Raw genomic sequence first — 17305 nt, forward strand, 5'->3', positions numbered from 1 at the left:
CTCGTGCATTTTGTGGCGGGAATGCGCTTGAAGAACGGTGGTGGGAAAGCAGGAGTTCGTAGGCTGTGACGGTGGTACTTCGGAATTCGTTGCCATACTGAACAGTAGAACGACCTCGACATCGGTCCGCCCCGTTACTGTCCCCGCCCTAGATTTCTATCTTCGAGGTCCACATTTCTTCACAACAGTGGTCCATTACACTCGACCTCTCGGACAACCTCCTTCAGCCGTTCAAGGTCTTTGGGCTCCATATTCTTCGGGTTCAATATACGCAACCTCTCGATCTCCGCCCCGGCTTCGCGGCGTTCGATTAAAACTTTAACTAGAGTGGTAATGCATCCAGCGGTATCCTCGCCAGACGGGCTTCCAGGATTCCTGAAGCATACGCCGTCCAGCGTAAGGAGACCGAGTTGGGGGAAGGGGTATCCCAGTGCGAAAGCCTCGTCATCACGTCGATGCACTACCGGATCATCTCTGTCTTTCTGCAGCAACACCCACTGGGGAACTACGTCGTGGTCCTTCGGCGGTCGGAGGTAGAGCTGTGTGACCTTCGTCATATGTTGGCTCGTCGCAGTCCACACATGATGCCCATGCAGCAGGGGGAAGTTGATGAGAAACAGGGAATCAACGTCATGGATAGGAGACAGTTCACAGAATGTCGTGAACATGTCCAGACCGCCGTCGTGACCGTCCGAGTCCCAGAACCGTACATCGAAGCTGGGTGACGTGCCGCTCCTCTGGGGATACAAGTCAGGTTGGTCCATCGCACCATCGTCGACGTGGACAATCTGGGTGTATCCGCGCACACGGGCGGCGTACCGAAAGAGCTCAACGACGAGCGTGAGGGGCCTGCCTAAGCTGTGCATCTTCGAAGCCAGGGCGGCGCAGAATTCGTGCTGCAGGGCTTGGCTACCTGAGGTTCGAAGCGCAGCGAGAGACGGGGTGTCCATGTAGCTCAGGAGGAACAAGTTGTTGACTGCACCTTCCGAGATGTGCAGGCGGCGCAGGTGTGGCAAGAAAGCATGAATAGAGGGAGCGGGTAGCGCTGCCGTGTTTGGACCCGGAGGGGACAACAGCACCCCGTAGTCGATGACAAGCTCTTGCAGGAGAGACATGTGTGCGAGGGCAGTCAGTAAGTCTTGAACTGTTCCCGTGGCCTTTCGTTTGAGCAGTCTATCCGAGTCGGGGTTGTTCCCGAGGGTCAGGTGGGTTAGTGTTGGTAGCACGATTGTGCCCCACTCCAATGGGACCGTGTAAAGGTGGAGACGTCGTAGATTCGTGGTCTCGAGACGGTGCATCAGGCGGAGGGCTTTATCGGGTGACACGCTTTCGTGTTCGCAATGAATGGACAGCGACTCGAGCAGGGGAGCGGATCCGCCCAGTCGGTCCAAGACGTCCGCGTAGTCAGGCAGAAGCCCCAGCAGAGTGAACGACAACCCGCCTATCCGTGGCAAATGCGACAGGATCAGATTCGCGACCCTGTTTTGGCCCTCCACCGAGTAGCCAGGACGAAACCGCCGATCAGCATCCATTGAATCCCACACCACCGATACGACGAGGGGTGCCTTCCGGGCCCACTCCAGAAACAGGGGGATCGGCAGGGATCCACACCGCGCCGTCACTTTGAGGTGGCTCCAGAGCGGTGTGCAGCTGAGCGCGACGGCTCGCCAGTGCCTGCAGACTTGAGTCGCTCGGAGCCAGTGGTACGGATGTAGGGCGCCCTGCCTGCCGATGCGCGCATCGTAGGTCGTACGCGCCGCTACTGTCTGTAAGAACACCTCGCTGAGGACCTCCGGGGGAAGCCTGGCGATGGGCACGAAGGTGTTGAGGCGGGCCTTGAGGTCGCTGATGCACTGGGTATGGTACGTGATGTCGTCGTGGATTGTCTGGAGAGTTTGCGATGGAGAGTCCGGGCGCACTTGACGGGTTGTTGAAGTGTTCACGTCCATTGCGTGTAACCTGAAGCACCGAGATGAGTTAAATTCCGAATAGATATTGCATGGAAACTCAACACTTGGTACCGTACAGTTGTCGTCGAGGTCTCTGAGGTGATTACTTACCGTCTGTCGTGGGCTCGACTGTGACACATACCAAACGCCGGAGAGTCACGCCCACTTGAAACTGCATAACTTGACGTCCATGCCCTGCTCAATCGATCCGCCCATGCATCTAATTCCACTCACCTACGCAATGGCGCTTCTCAGCCTGAGGCGTTGGCTCACTGCGCATGCATTCTGACTCGTGTAAGCTGTTAGTACGTCACGGTATAGTAAACGTTATATAGCAGATCGAAATTCGTGAACATGTCCAGATCTGATCGAGATCGAAGACTACGGGCCGTAATGGGACACGGTACTTTGCGGCACAACCAGAGTTACAAGTAACCATCGCTTTCCGAGCCGGAGTCGATGTCATCCTGAGGCCTGAGGCCTGAGGCCTTGGGACACCTTAGGCCAATCTTTAGTATAAGCGCTCGGAGGTCCCGTCCCACCCCACCACACGCACGACTTCCTTCAACAAGTCGATCTCTGAGTTCTCAGATTGAAGGGGGATATGATACGGAGCTGTTCGATCTCCGCGCCGCACTCGTATCGCTGTACGAAGCAGTTGAGCAGGCGGTCAAGCAAGGTTTCCTGCTGATGGTGGTCAGGGTTGCCCCGGCTCAGCAGCGTGAGGAGTCGAAGTTGAGGGAGGATATGATGATAGACGCGGCCATCGCCAGTCTGAATCTCGTTTTGTTTCCAGCGGCGTCGCTGCAACAACACATCTGGGAGGACCTCGAACGCGGAGCCATTCATGGCGCAAATCTTTGTGACGTTGCTGGTTTGCCCAAGAAGTGTGGATCATCGATGGGAAGGAGCCGGCAAAGGTCAGACACCCTATCGGGCTGCAAGGACTTCAGTTGTAAGTGCAACGCAGGCCGAGCCTCTATAATGCCCGTTATCTCTCCGTCAAAGTCTTTCAAGTTGGCCGCGCTGTAGACGTTTTCATAGGCTAGAACGCGTACGTAGTCACCGCTCCCTAACAGGTCGGGGTCAATCGCGATCTCAAGGGTGCGGAAGGTCTGGAGATTGGATGCCTTAGGAACAATAGCGGCAACGAGTATGGGGTAAAATGACTCTGGAGATGGGCCGCCGTCCACCAGCCAGCACAGTCGCGAGAGCGAGGGGGTTTCCAAATGGTTGAGAAGACATAGGCCGTTGGTAACGGTCTCAGCGATCTCTAAGGCTTGCAGGCGGGGAAGAGCGACTTGAATCGAGAAATCCGGGATCGCCGTCGTTTCGGCGGACGCCTTTAGTGCATACCGCATCACTAGCTCTTCGATATCCATGAGTGCAGGTAGCAGATACGATTCGCAGGTGACAGTCAAGTGCGTCAATTGTGGAAACGATACCACCGAGTCGGTCCACTTTGGCAGCGCAATGTTGGCGCAATGTTTTGCAAGTCCAATCGTCGAAGTCGACGGGTCTCGGTGTGCTGCAATAGCTGCTGCACGTGGTCCAGTCCTCTGTAAGCTGCGCCCAATCGTACCACCCCATAGCAATCAATCGACAGTGATTCGAGCTGCGGAGCAGCCTGAGCTCCGTCCAGCAGCCCCAGGACCTGGTCTGGGTAATATGGGTGACGGACCATGATAGACAACGAACGTACGCGCGTCATGTGCGAGAGGACCATCGCTATCGCCTCCTCCGGAAGCTGAGGCTCCGACGTGACGTCGGACTTCCACGCAGTGATGGCAACGGCGAGAGGTGCGCTTTTAGATCGTTCCAGCACCTCCGCCATCCACTCCGTCCGAGTCGGCGGCAATGTCGACACCATTATATCGCTCCAAAGAGCAAGGCAGCTCAACGCAACGGAGCGCCAGTGTCTACAGACATGGGATACGCCCATCCAGCTGGATGGCGGAGGCATGAGGTACGCACTCTGACCACCAACGATGCTAGCCGCGATGTGCAAGAAGACCTCGCAAAGGACCTCCGGAGGAAGCACAGAGATAGGTGCGACGGTGTACAGATGCGTTTTCAGCACTGCCAGGTAGTTTGATTGGTAGACGATCTCGTCTTCGATTGCCCCGCGAGTCCGCATCGCGGAAGGCTAGGCGTACGGGGCGACCACTTGATTCCACCGCCATATGTGGTATGGAATGCGTCGGCCTCAGGCTGATGGGAATGCTGCACACTGGCAGCTACCTCGCGCGAGTCAGTGAAATGGTTCAGAGGAATGCGGCATTGCTCACGTCGTTCGAAAGGATTCTACCCGCGTGTGTGAATACGGTGCAATGGGCTCCTCAACTTTGGCAGTTATCAATGTTCAAGTTGGAGGTAAACTTTGAGTGTTGCTGTACGGATACAGTACTGGACATCGATGACAGCCACTTTTGCGCGTGGGTGTGCATACGTGCCCAGGTCACCGATACTTCTGTGTAAAGTTCGGGAATAAAAAGCACTGTGACGTCGAGCGACAACCTGTTACTGACAGTGTTAGACGTCAGACCATGGGGCCGCTCACATTGTGACTCAAATCACAAAAAACACGCTGACCTCGACGCATGCATTAAGGGGGAATCGAACCCCCGGCGGGTCGATGGCAACGACCCAGGTTACCACTACCCCATTAATGCGATGCAGAAACTCGGTTAATGCCGTACCTGATCATCTCCACGTTCAATGACGCACACAGGCATGAGTACTTGAGTTAACCGATTGAGTGCTCACCGGCACACTTTATGGTACAGATTCAAACAACACATTGGCAGGTATCTTTCATGTACATCCTGTGGAGTTATCGAGAATCGACCCCGTGGTTCTCGACTGACCGGAATAACCTAAACCAGCCAGACACAGTACCTGCCGATGTAGCTCTAGGTCAGAAGTGCATGACGGCTCGGAAGCAAACATAAACCACACCTTTGACGACCCGTTTTCGTCGTACATGTACTGAATGGATTACGTAGGTCGTCATTTGACGGAAAGTGTTGTCCAACTGTGCATAGAGCGTAGTTCTGGTGTCATTGTAACCAGGACACGGGTATACTCGGGAAGTAATGGAGCCAAGGACGGAATCATCAATCCTTTGAGTCCAACTTGAAGCTCAAGGCCCGCCTTGATGCATCACGATTGAACCGGTTGCAATGCACCGGCCTGAAAAAATAGAAGACAGAAGACGAAGGTAGCTGTCGCTTCCGCGGCTCCGCCGAAAACGTCTGAGAATGAACCGTGACGGAGACGTCAGTTCGATGGGGTCAGTTCATCTGTCGATGCCTGCGCCGCCTACGCTGGCTTTATGTCTATAGCACACGGTGTGAGAGATCTCTAGATTCGGTTTGCCGCCTCAAACAGTCTCGTGGCGGCAAGACATCCCAAGAAAATTCGAAGGGACATGTACACCCTGCGCTCGCCGGCGTCTGGGTCCTGTGTCATCCTCATTTGCATCCGCCGAGCACCCGCCTGTCCGCGCGAAGCCGGAGACCTCAACAGGACACTGCTCACCGGCGGCGACGAGCCTCCTCAGGCGATGAGGGACTATGAACGATTGCATGTGCTTGCATCGCGGATGAGTGAGACGAAGAGCGAGCGACCCAGGTTTGCACCGTGAAAAGCCTACATGTCTCTAGCTCGCCTACTTGAGTTGTTCGGCGTGCGCCCATCTCGGTTTTAAGGGCGGAAGGAGGCCAAAAGAGACTCACAATTAATCATGCCTGTTCCTTGCCGCGCAAATCGCAGCGTCGACTCGTATCCGAGCGGGTGGCGATCAGAGGTGGTTCCTGATTTAATTGACCGGCTGCGAGGCTCTCACAGCGAGTAGCGAAGCGAGTTAGACGCTGCTGGGGGGACGGAAGGAGAGGAGCTGGTGCGAAGGGGAGGGCGGAACGGAGGGCAAAATGAAGTGCGGGGAGGCGCCGGGGACGGAATTGAAGCCACGTGGAGATCTTGCGGTGGATCGGGAAGCGAGGACGCGCTGGGCCAGGACGATAGCTCGTCGTCGTCTCCTCGTCGCCGTCCTCGTCCTCGTCGTCGCTGGCTGCGACGCTCTCGAGCCGTTGTGCCCTTCCCGCCCCGCCGTCGACGGCGCTGGTCTTCCTTGTCTTCCTCGCAGATGCTCTGACCGCCGGCAACTCGCCGTGATCATCATCACCTTGTCCTTCTGGCGCCGCAATTCTCCCTGCCATCCTTGTGCTCCTCCATGTCCCGCCCCACGTCCCCCTCTGTCTCCCGCCCCCTCGTTCTCTCCACCCTCGATGAACTCGCTGCCCCGCCTCGCCCCCGCACCGCTTCCCTACCCGCCACCGCTGACCCCTTTACGGCCCATCCGACTGGCTCTGGCTCCTTCGTCACCTACGAACCAGACAACGCAAGCATGGGCTCTGCCTCGCCACCCCCTGCGTCTGTGCCCCTTGCAATGCTCCCTAGGCGGGCCCGCGGAAGCTTGCTCATGGCGTCTGGTCTCTCCTTCGTCCGGGCGAAGCACAAGGGCAAGAAACCGCCGACACCTGTCCAGCCATCTCCCTTCGTGTTCTCCGAGGTCATCGAGATTTCCGCGCCGCGCAAGGACGACGACGACGAAGAGCGGGACCGTCTGCGCGACGCCGCCGCACAGTCTATCGGCCTCGACCCCGTCCTGCTCGCAGATGAGCGCTCCCTCTCCGAACCGGACGTTCCAGAGGACACGCGTGCAGGCTCCTCGACGCCCACTCCCGCTCCGTCCGCCGAGCTTCCTGGCTTCCCGTCGACGCGCTCTGCTTTGGAATCGTTTGTACAGCTCCAGGCGCGAATGGCAAAACACTACCCGCCACCATCATTCCTCAAGCTTACCCTCGCACGCCAGTGGAAGTATCGTGTGCTCGTGCTGACGAGCGCCGCACAGGGTAGCGCATGTTTGCACGTATTCAAGACAGGTGTATCTGACGAACGCGAGCTGGAACGCCTCCCCGTAGGCGTGGACACCGTTGTGTTCGTCGCTGACGAGGATGTCGGCGGTCGGCGTGGTGTGGTACGTGTCGGCCGCCCCGACGGCGCGGGTATGGATATGGCATTACACATGGCAGACTCTGCGCAAGCCCAGGAATGGATTGCCGTTATCAAGCAGGCCGTGCTCAGCCAACGGTACGCCCGCTCGTCCTTGTATTCCCCGCTGCTCCATTGACACACCCCATAGTTCTTTCCGCGCGGGCCTTGGTCTGATGGCGCACAGCCCCGGCGGGGTCGAACCACGCGGGGATATGGACGTGATGTTGAGCATGCGCGCGCAAGGCATGCTCTCGTCCCCGACGTCGTCGACTTTCAGCCCGGAGATTGCGAGCGCGCCCGTGAGCCAGCGCTCAACAAGTGCAGCAGGCACGCGCTCGCCCTCGGGCGCCGTCTCTGCACTGCGCGGTCTGTTCTCAAGCCCTGGCAGCCGCCCTCGGTCCCCGTCGATGGCGAGCACACGCGTTGACAGCGAAGACTCGGGCAGTCAGCATGAAGATTCATTCGGCCGCGTGGGCACGAGCCTGCTTGGCATGCTCAGATCGCAGAGCGTCGCGAGCGAGCGCCCGATATCGCCTGTGAGCTCGATGAGCGCGGGTATGGTCCCTGCGTCAGTGCCTGCGACTCCGCGCCAGACAGAGATCCCGCTCGTACAGCCACATCCGCACTTGGACCGCAAGATTCTACAAGACAAGGATCTGGATCTGATCGAGTTCAGACCAGCCAGCGGCGGAACGGACGTGAGCGCGCTGCTCCGTGGACGCTCCCCGCTCTCAATGGCGACGCTGCGTGCTACGCCTGCCCCTGCGACGACACCCCCGCCCCTCCAGCCACCGCCAAGACGACGCGGGTACACCATCGGGAGCACCCCCATGGGCGCGCGGCCCCGACCTGACACGATCGCGGGGACCGCATATACGCACGCGAACGGAAGCACCGCGGAGAGCTTCGGACTGCGTGCCGCGGGCATGAGCATGCTGTTCGCTTCGCATCCACCGCCTGCTCCGAGCTCACGTCCGGGCAGCTCCGGCGGTCAAGCGGAGGGCAAGCCACGAACGTCCCTGTCATCAGTCTCATCATATGCGTCGTACGCGTCGAATGAGCGGCATGCGTCGTCCGAGGCGGGACACTCTAACGGACATGTGAACGGGAACGCCAACGGTTCTATCAATGCGAAACGCTGGTCCCGGCAGAGCATACTACCGCACCGGCTGACGCCTCCAGAGGGTGCCCTACCCGCGCCGCCTGCACCTCCCTCTACGCATGGTTCGCCAAGGTCAATCTCATCGCTCCCTCGCCATCCATACGCTGCGGAGTCATCATCGCAGAGCGTCAGCAACGACAGCCCCCAGAGCTTCGTCTTCAACCTTCGCGAATCGTCACGGCGTGATACGTCTCCGTTGAGCAGCGCCAGCCCCCAGAGCTTCGTGCTCAACCTGCGCGATTTCTCGCGGCGCGCGTCGAGCTCGTCCGCACGGAGCTTTAGCAGCGTGAGCACGTCCCACTCGCGCGCCACGACAAGTAATGGCGGAAGCTTCCTGGGGCATCGCCCGCGCTCGTCCCACCGCGCGTCGATGCCTCCGCCCCAGCGGCCCGCACCGCTCACAGCTCTGCCACCCACGCCTGCGTCCACCGAGTCTGACTCGCCGCCGAAGTCGCCGAGCTCTGCGCCATCTCACAAGACTTCGTTCCGCGAGTCGCTCGCCCTACGCCGTTTGTCATTGTCCCCGCCCAGCGTCCCGCCCTCGTCCAGCCTGCCTCCGTGCCCCGACGAGCCGACGTACCGTGGCCACGGTCACCGTAGGAGCCTGAGTAACGCGAGTCCGCTGACGCCCATCCCTGCGTCTCCGGGAGCGAGCATCTCAGGCTCTGGCCCTGCTCCCCCGTTCCCACCACCTAACGCCTCCTTGCCCCCAACGCCGGAAGCACATTCAACTTCTTTCACCTCCGCACAACATCCCAATGCTACACCTACGCCCCAGCCGAATCCGCAACCGCAGTCCCGCGCAGCCGCCTTCAAGCAGCGCATACGCATGCTCAGCGCGCCCTCCCAGGTTGCCCCGCTCCCTCTCAACCTCCCGCCGCCGTCGCCGACCCCATCCACTGTCAACCCCTACTCCGTTCCGAGCACACCCATCGGCGAGCCGATCGCGCAACCCTCCCTTCAAAATGACCCCAGCTTTGTCTCCTCCGCGTCGATGCCCCCAATGCCCCATCTGCCTCTGGGCAGCGCATTCTCGCCGCACACCTTTGCGGCGGACGACCACGAGCACGGCGTGACGTCGCTCTCGCCCCCGCCGCGGCGCGGGTCGCGGAGGATATCGCGGTTTCCGGATAACGGGAGCGACGACTCGTCAGAGAAGGACAAACCGAGACCCTCGACGGCCGACGCCGCGGGCGACGCTGGCCATCGACACGGCTCCCTATCGCTTTCGTCGCGAACGTCAGCTGTTTCTTTAATCAACTTGCACTCTACGTAGATATATGCTTCATTTTCTTGTGTGATCTTGGTCGGATCTGTTCGTGCTCTGTTCAGTTATTTGCTTGTTCTTCTTTCACCTGGGATCGCGGCACACATGTATAGTATCATTGAGATTACAAGCTGTCATTATTCCTTCATAACAATACAATCGTAATCAGAGCAATGCGTGCGACAGATAGATAGTAAGGGTACAGCGACGAGTCCACAAGCAGTCCGATAGATCACGCAAGACTATTCTCCAGGTCAGCACTATCATCTCCCGTCTCGAGGTTGGCGAACGACAGGAACGCGGCCGGGCGGTGTTCCTCGGCCCAGAACAGCAGAGGCGTGTCGAGCGTCATCGAGTAGTGCATCGACGGCGACCATAGCTGCGTCAGCCCGATACCGTAGTTCCATACGCGACCCTCGGGCACGAGCGTCATGCCTAGTACACGGTCTGAGAGCAGAAGCTGCACTCGCTCAGACATGTTCGGGTTGAAGCCCTGCGTATTGCAGTACAGTCAGTATGGATTGCGGCTAATGAATTATATGACGACTAACCTGTGGGTTGGGCGACGTGTCGGCGTTCTTCCGGCCCCACTCAAACCCTGCGACTGAGAGCGAATGCGCAGACAACGATACGGAACCCGGCGTGAACGCGCTGGTCAAGCATATTGACGACGAGCCCCATTCAGGATGCTCGGCCATCAACTTCGCCTGCGTGGTGACGTCCGTCGGCGACAAGTGCGGCAGCTCGAGAGCCTGAGTCTTGATCCATCCGAGCGGTTCGAGGTCCTTGAGCAAGAAGTCGTCCTTCGGCAACTGCGATGGCAACTCGACACTGTTGTTATTGCCTCGCTGCGGGACCCATGCCACGGCTTTGATCTCCTTGACCTGCTTGTTGTCTGGCGGAGAGACGCCGTACAGGAACGCGGCGACCTGAGTGCGCAGGTCGGCAGCGGTGACAAAGGCACGGAGGATGTTCTTCGGCAAGACGTAGGTGAACGACCCAGCATCGTCTCGGACATCGTCGTTGGAGACGTAGATGTGCTGGAGACGAAGCGGTAGATGGGTAGCAGAAATTGCACGTACACGCCAGTCGGACTTGCTACTGAACACCTGCTGCTCGTAATTTGTCGTAGTCACAGTCTGGATAGCATCACCGTGGATATTGGTCGTCTGCGTCTGCACCGCTGTGACTTGGCTCTGCGCCTCAGAGCTCTTCTCGAGCTCCGCCATCTGCTGCCGCTGCACGGACGGTGCTGCGATCTCCTGACCCAAGATGATATCACGAATTTCGCTGGCCGTGAGGGAGGCGATGTTCACACTGTTCCGCTTGCCGAAGTCGGCCAGAATGAGGTCCTTGAGGGCAACTTCGACCTTAATCCACTCCTCGTCGCTAAGAGATGGCCATACGAAATGTGGCTCCGTGACGGTGTTTTTGTCCGGCCGCAGGACGATCTTGGCCTTCTCGTTATTGACGTGGAGCCCACGGAGTAGAAGGATGAGGCGGGAGAAGGCCGTGTAGCTCGAAATGGACTTCAGCCAGTCGTCATACAGATTGAACAGCACCATCTGCGGCTGTGTCGCCCGTAGGATCAAATCACCGAATTTCTCCATCTTCATGCAAGCCTGGAACGGCAGCTGCAACTCTGATCCCTTGATGACGATGTTCGGGAAATCGAGTAAGTGGACCTCGAGGGGATCCAACATGCCCTTACGGGTCACAATGACCTGCTTGGGCTGCTCTTCCACAGGCAAGGAACGGACGAGCGCTGCTACTTCTTCGGCGGTCTTCCACTTGGCCAGCTGGCCCAAACGCTTCTGACCTGCCCATACACTGGTGTGGATGATCTTCAAGAAGAGCTGACCAGAGCGAGGGTTAAAGATGAAGATTGCGCCGTCTACGACAGGAATAAGTTAAGAATCTCGTCCAACGTAACGCGAGACTTACTGATAGGCTTAGTCGTCAAATTACCCTCGAACGTCTTGTGGATCGTCACACGGTATACGTTCGTGTCGTCAACGAACCCTAAGGCGAGTGTGAGACGCTGCTGTTGTAAATCATCCATGTGAAATCACACTTACAGATGATCTGGTTCGAAAACAACTCTGAGTAGTTCTGGCTGTTGAGATACGGTTCCGTCGGCTCGGACGAGTAGAGCTGGAGACCCTTGCGGATACGCTCGCGCAAGACGTGGCACGCCGGGTTGGCCTTCATGATCTTGGCCATTGCCTGCTGGATGAGCGGCTTCATGCCCGGGAACCAATTGCCGTACGCCGACCAAAGGTTGTAAGCCAGGTCCATGCCGATCATGACACCTGTTGGCGAGGGATAGATGCTCATAGAGTCGGAGATGTAATCCAGGAACTTCGCGCGGGTGTATCGCTCGATGTCGTGCGTGTCGAAGTCTCCCCAACGAAGTTGAACGTCAATCCAGTACTTGTTGCTGGTCGTGCCGTCGAGAACATCCTTGCTATCAGTAACGAGCGAAGGCCGGGAGATGTTCCACTTGTAGGCGGAGAAGAGGAGGATGTCTGCGCAAGACGAGTTCATCTTGTAACTCTTACGCGGGTGGATAGTCTCCTTCTGAACGGTTTCGATCTGCAACGGCTCGAGCTCCTGGTCGAACACTTGGCACAAGTCCATGACAACGCTCTCGTGAATCTTCTGCCAAAGATGGGCACGGAAGATCTGGATCAAGCTGATCTTCAGGGTCGGAATCTTACCGTGCATGAAGATGCCCGTCAAGTCGAGTTGGACCTGGAAACCGACGTAGACGTTGGCGCGGTTGATCGTAGGGCTCCACCACAGCGTGAATCGACGGTTCGGGATTTGATTCAGACCTGACCTCTGCGCGTTCGTGAGCTTCTTGTACCGCATCGACTCCTCGAACCCAGACGCCTTCTCCCAGAACAATCCCTCCCACGTCGGAAAGTACGTGCCCTTGAAAAGAGTATGCTCAAGGATGCCTTCGACACCTCCCAGAGCAGCAATGACATCGACTCGGTAGTTGTTGAGCTGCCATAGCTTGCCGTCGTGGCGCTGAGACGTCCACCAGAAAGGGTTGTGCTTGAGCAGCTGGTATTGTTTCCAGTCGGTACGCACACGCCAACCACGATCGTACGCAAGCGTATGCCGATCCTTCTGGAAGAGCGTGTTGATACGCGGGATACCGCGATCCCAGCTGTCCTCAAGATCCTCGAGCGTCAGACGGCGATTCTGGGCGTTTGCCTCCTTCCGCTTCATGGAGTATTCCGACCAGACGCGAGCTGAGTCCAAGAACTCTGCTTCCCAAGGCTGGAGGTAGCGGTAGAGGTTGGGAATCAGCTGGTCCTCCTCGTGTGACATACCGGCACGGAAGTGGGTGACCCCGACGTCTGTCTGCTTCGACCACCGAAGATCGCTCTGTGGGATGAGAACGTGACCCATCGACAACATGCCGAGACCACCCAATTCTTTCGGTGTATAGAAGACGACCGGAGGGAAACGCGACGGCATCTTGGAGTTCAAGCCGATCTTGACACGCGTCTGGATCTTGTTCTCGGCCTTGACGAGAGAATCCAACAGCTCGTTCGTGTGGATGACGGCCTCACGGTAGTACGTCATCAGACCAATGAGGGCGGTGTTCCACTTGTTGACGATCTTGGAGAACGTCGTCGAGCCCGAGCTCATCAAGACCTGACGAATTCGGTTGTTGAACTGCTGGACGCCTGTCGTGAACCAACATCAGTAAGCAGTTTGAGGGAAGTAGCGATTGACAAACCTTCATCTGATACGCGCAGGAACGCCTGGGCAGTACGCTCCTTCGTCTGCTCATTGGTAAGGTTCCATACGGCATCCTTCAGCGAGAACTGTTCGCCACCCATAGTCCTGATCTTGGGCAGGATGCGAACTTCAAACCCACACATCGAGAATAAGAGTTGCGGGTTGTCCTTAGAGAACACGCTGACGAAAGTGTCTTCCCACTCGATTGTGGTGAGCGACCGGGGCAGACTCTGCTTGACATTCCAGAAGACTGCTCTGCCGAGGTTGACGTCGTGCTTGATCAGGCGCATACGACAGTCTCGAGGCCAACACCTCTTGTTGTTGTACCCGATGACGTTGTTGTTCGTCGGGTCAGGGTTCGCACTGAGATACCGCTGGATGAGGTCTCGCGACTCTTCGGCCGTGAAGCGGAACAAAATGTGGATGCGATCGACGTAACGCGAGTAGAGACGGATCGGATGACGCGTCTCGGTGGCGGAGTCGCGGTATTGCAGGAAGTTGTTCGGCATCTGCGGTGGTCCCGCCATCTCGCTGGCGCGTTGAAGACCCAGGATGAGCAGGTCGAGGACCAGGCCGTAGTACTGGAAGACGAAGGCTGAAAATTGGAGACCACGGATCAGACCGTAGGCGTTTGTATGCGCCATATCTATCGTGCAAGTCAATGCTAGTTCGATGACAATAAACTAATAATACTCACCCTTGTACGTCAAGACAGTGTTGTTCTTCGCCGTGATATAATCTGCCAAGTTATGGTCCAGAATGAGACGCAACAACCGGTTGAGCAGCGTCAAATCAATCTTCTCGTACACCTTGGACAGCACCGTCTCCATGAGCACATCGCATTCGCCCTCGCCCGTCTCCCAGATGTCGGTCAAGTTGTTGATGCCTTGGCACCACTTGTAGACGAGAAGCGGCGGCGGCTCAGTGTCGGCGGGTTTGATCCAGGAGGGGAACAGACCACGCTTGTCGGCCTCGAAGAACAGGAACTGATCGAGGTAGGCGTCCGTGATCTTCTCTACGGGCTCGATGTCGTAGCAAGGAATGAGTTTGTCGTAGGTGTCGAAGAACTCGATGCCAGATTCCTTGAATGCACGCTGTGTGAGCAGCAAACGCTTGATACGCGACAAGCATTCATGCGGGTTGTCGTACGCCTGCTCAATGAGCGCCAACTCCTCGCGTTGCGACTGGTTCAAGCGGCCCTTAACCGAATACGCCTCCTTGAGCTTCTCGAGCGCGAGCACCAGAAGCTTGGTATCGTGCTTGTAGTTAAGCGGCGGGAAGGGGATGGGCGAGAACTTCCGGCTCTCGAGCCAGTGCACGGTGGCAGTATAGATGGCAACGGCCTCCTCAGCACTGATGTACGGACCGTCCTTGAGGTACCCGTGCTGTCTCTCCTGCTCAGCCTTGAGATACAGGCGAGTGAGACGACCGAGGTTCTTCTTGACGACGGCCTTGTCGACGGTCGCGCCACGCCGGATACGCTCACGATTGTAGTGAGCGACAGACGTCCACCAGTCGGCCTTGCTCTTGATATAACGAAGGATGATGTTTTCGATGGCCGTCGGCATTCCGGGCACCTTCCAAGGGACTGGATCCAACATCAGATACCTATCGCGAGTTCATGTCAAGCAGCGACTTACTGTTCGCCTTCCAGCAGCGCCAGGCCTCCGACAGATGCTGGAGGATGGTCTTCGACTTGTTCTGCTTGATCGACTCTGGCATCATGTCGAGAATGTCGTGCATGACCGCCGCACGAAGCTCAAGGTCATAGTGCGACTCGACACGCTGCTTCGTGACTGTCTTCGCGATGCCCTTGCTGTTACGACCCTCAAACTGACGCGCGAGCAGATTCCCAAGCCAGCGCTCGAGCAAAGGAACGATACCACGCATGAAGAATAGCCAGACACGCCAGCCGGGGGCCCAGAACCCGACACCAGGACCTTTGCCGACAGGACCGGTGTTGAAACGGTAGTAGATCAAGTGCTTGAGGTCCTTGGTCATTCGTACCTGACGCATCAACTAGAACGCGCAAGGGGTCAGCATGAGAGATACTTGCCCTAAGATGGAGGAAGACTGACCTTGTACTTGTAACGGTACATACCCGTAAGGGCACCAATGTGCGCGAAGATGTACTGCAACGCATCCGCGAGCTGGAATGCATCGACGTTGCCGAGACGGAATTGGACGTGCGCGTCGACCACCAACTTCGTGAGACGAAGGATTTCACGGCAGAGATGGAAGGCATTGCCGAATCGCGACTTCTTACGCTCCTTGGTCGTGAGCGTCTTCACCGGCTTCAAGTTCATGTTGTAGTCGAGGTGGAGGTAGTTCAAGTTCTGATAAAGTGCGTCAGTGACCACGCTAACCATGCTTCCCGAGACAATGTACCTTTCGGTGGATGAGCAAGTTGAGCATGTTGTAGCCCTGCCTGCAGACCTGCAAACCCGCCTCGACCCAGTCTAACCGCGTGGTCTGGAAAAACTTGGTCGCCTTCAGCTGTTTGAACAGGTTCTTCTTCGACATGGCCTTCTCCGGGCGTGTCTTGAGCTCGTTCAAGACGTAGCACTTAAGTAGCTTCTGATACGACACGCGAACCTTGACCGCCTGGTTAGGAGGGCAGTGCTCAAGATACCAGTCCTTCACGAGCGGGATATCCTGCGCTCGGCGCATACGCCCTGAGCGGCGACTGTACGGATCGGGCGCCCACCAGAGCGCGATAGCATCCGCCGTGAGATCGCTCTCCAGCGGCTTGTCCTCGAGGAAAGGCTCGACCTCGTCAGGGAGCTCGAAGTCGTCGTCCTCAGCATCGTTGGGGCCGAAGATCGCGTCCTCATGGGGTACGAGTGGCGCATTCTTCGGTGTAAAGCCACGCAGCGAGATAGGATTGATGAGAGGGTCGAAATAGAACGCGGGCAGGTCAGGGTCATCGGTGCGAATGTAGACGTTCTTCGGTGTGTGATACAGAGATATGTGGACGGAACGAGGGAGGGAGTTATACAGATGGGGGAAAGCGACCTTGTACTCAGTCCGGATTTGCTGTCGAATGATGACTTTGTTGATGTCGTTGAACTCGTTCCAGTCCTCATCGAAGCTGTCCATGTCTCTATACAGAGGCTCGAATTTCGGGCCGCCGGGAATCGCCATGTTGAGCGCTTTCGCAGTGAAAAACGACTTCTTGTCGAACAGGTAGCTCGAGTTGCCGTCTGTGTGATCCGACAAGAGTGTCCGACCGAGACGGTACAAGTTCGCCATGACAGGCAACGTCAGGTTCCAATACCTGTAAGACGACCCGTTGACGTGCGGGGTACCGACAAGCGGCTTCGGGTCGTAGAACCATTCGTGTATCGCGGAGTCCTCCTCCTCATCGAGTTCCAACTGAATGGCCTCGAGAGGCTCCACGTCCAGGACGTTGTCGCCATAGTCAAGGGGCGGCTCTTCATCATCAAATGGCGGGAACCGCATGCGCTTGAAGTGTCGACGGTCGCGCTTTTCCCTCCGCATTGCTAGCCACATGCTGCTCCATTGTGCGTGGTAGACGGGTTCAATGACTCGCGGAATCTCGTTTACGAACGTGATAGCCCCAGTGATGTGGTAAAGCACGGGGACCTCGCGTACTTGCTCCCAGGGGTAAGGGATGTTTTCGAGCAGCTTCATCACGGCGTGTGGAACGTACTTCAATGCACCCAGATGAACGCGTTTGTCGTTCCTGAACTTTCGGTTGCTCATGTCACCGTGGTCCTTGATAATTTTACGGACGTGCTCAGGCGGCAGATCCTTGCGATATAAGTTAGCACGCTTGCACGCTTTCATCCATACTGTGGGACGCACCTGCTTTCCCATGTCCACATAGCCCCCTTTTCGCTTCTCGCCATATCTCTTCCTCTGCATCTGAATCCACTTCTGGGACTTTTGCGCGAGCACTTCAGGAGGCATCCTCGAGCCCGAAGGCTGGTTAAGGCCGGGAGGAGGCGGCATTCCGGGAGGTGGGGGAGGCATCCCTGGCATCCCTGGTGGGTGCGGCGGCATACCGCCCATGCCGGGAGGGTAGGGCATTCCTGGAGGGTAGCTCATCGTGGTCGTTGGTAGAGGAGCGCTTACTGACGCTTACAA

General features: G+C 57.4%; 4 protein-coding genes and 1 non-coding gene across 5 annotated transcripts; 1 reads left to right on the plus strand and 4 right to left on the minus strand.

The window, feature by feature from the left end:
* Nucleotides 1-49: 49 nt before the first annotated feature.
* On the minus strand, nt 50-2101 carry B0H18DRAFT_329171 (uncharacterized protein). Its single transcript, XM_048037618.1, has 2 exons — nt 2013-2101; nt 50-1959 (listed from the first exon to the last, which is right to left on the minus strand). Exon 2 carries the CDS (start codon nt 1947-1949, stop codon nt 180-182), a length of 1770 nt encoding a protein of 589 aa, XP_047900034.1. The 5' UTR covers nt 1950-1959; nt 2013-2101; the 3' UTR covers nt 50-179.
* Nucleotides 2102-2794: 693 nt separating this feature from the next.
* B0H18DRAFT_1101115 (uncharacterized protein) lies at nt 2795-4549 on the minus strand (the record flags this gene model as incomplete). Its single annotated transcript, XM_048032513.1, has 5 exons — nt 4510-4549; nt 4238-4446; nt 3652-4186; nt 3532-3603; nt 2795-3409 (listed from the first exon to the last, which is right to left on the minus strand). The coding sequence occupies exons 3-5, from the start codon at nt 4084-4086 to the stop codon at nt 2795-2797; spliced, it is 1122 nt and encodes a 373-aa protein (XP_047900035.1). The 5' UTR covers nt 4087-4186; nt 4238-4446; nt 4510-4549.
* A 1-nt stretch (nt 4550) lies between these two features.
* On the minus strand, nt 4551-4621 carry B0H18DRAFT_t20. Its single transcript has one exon. It is a non-coding gene; the product is annotated as a tRNA-Gly (tRNA).
* A 1562-nt stretch (nt 4622-6183) lies between these two features.
* B0H18DRAFT_1114029 (uncharacterized protein) lies at nt 6184-9445 on the plus strand (the record flags this gene model as incomplete). Its single annotated transcript, XM_048033059.1, has 2 exons — nt 6184-7103; nt 7156-9445. 2 exons carry the CDS (start codon nt 6184-6186, stop codon nt 9443-9445), a joined length of 3210 nt encoding a protein of 1069 aa, XP_047900036.1.
* A 223-nt stretch (nt 9446-9668) lies between these two features.
* On the minus strand, nt 9669-17191 carry B0H18DRAFT_868020 (pre-mRNA-processing-splicing factor; the record flags this gene model as incomplete). The annotated part of the gene is made up of 10 exons (XM_048039912.1): nt 9669-9929; nt 9988-11330; nt 11381-11458; nt 11515-13140; nt 13194-13841; nt 13893-14783; nt 14836-15214; nt 15274-15531; nt 15584-16969; nt 17024-17191. The coding sequence occupies 10 exons, from the start codon at nt 17189-17191 to the stop codon at nt 9669-9671; spliced, it is 7038 nt and encodes a 2345-aa protein (XP_047900037.1).
* Between the last annotated feature and the right edge of the window lie 114 nt (nt 17192-17305).

Source organism: Fomitopsis serialis (genome assembly GCF_022376445.1).
Source record: "Fomitopsis serialis strain Sig1Antser10 chromosome Unknown B0H18scaffold_3, whole genome shotgun sequence".
NCBI classification, from domain to species: Eukaryota; Fungi; Basidiomycota; class Agaricomycetes; order Polyporales; family Fomitopsidaceae; genus Fomitopsis; species Fomitopsis serialis.

Coding starts and splice junctions, on each gene's coding strand:
- B0H18DRAFT_329171 (XM_048037618.1), bottom strand. CDS start 1,949: ATGGACGTGAACACTTCAACAACCCGTCAAGTGCGCCCGGACTCTCCA.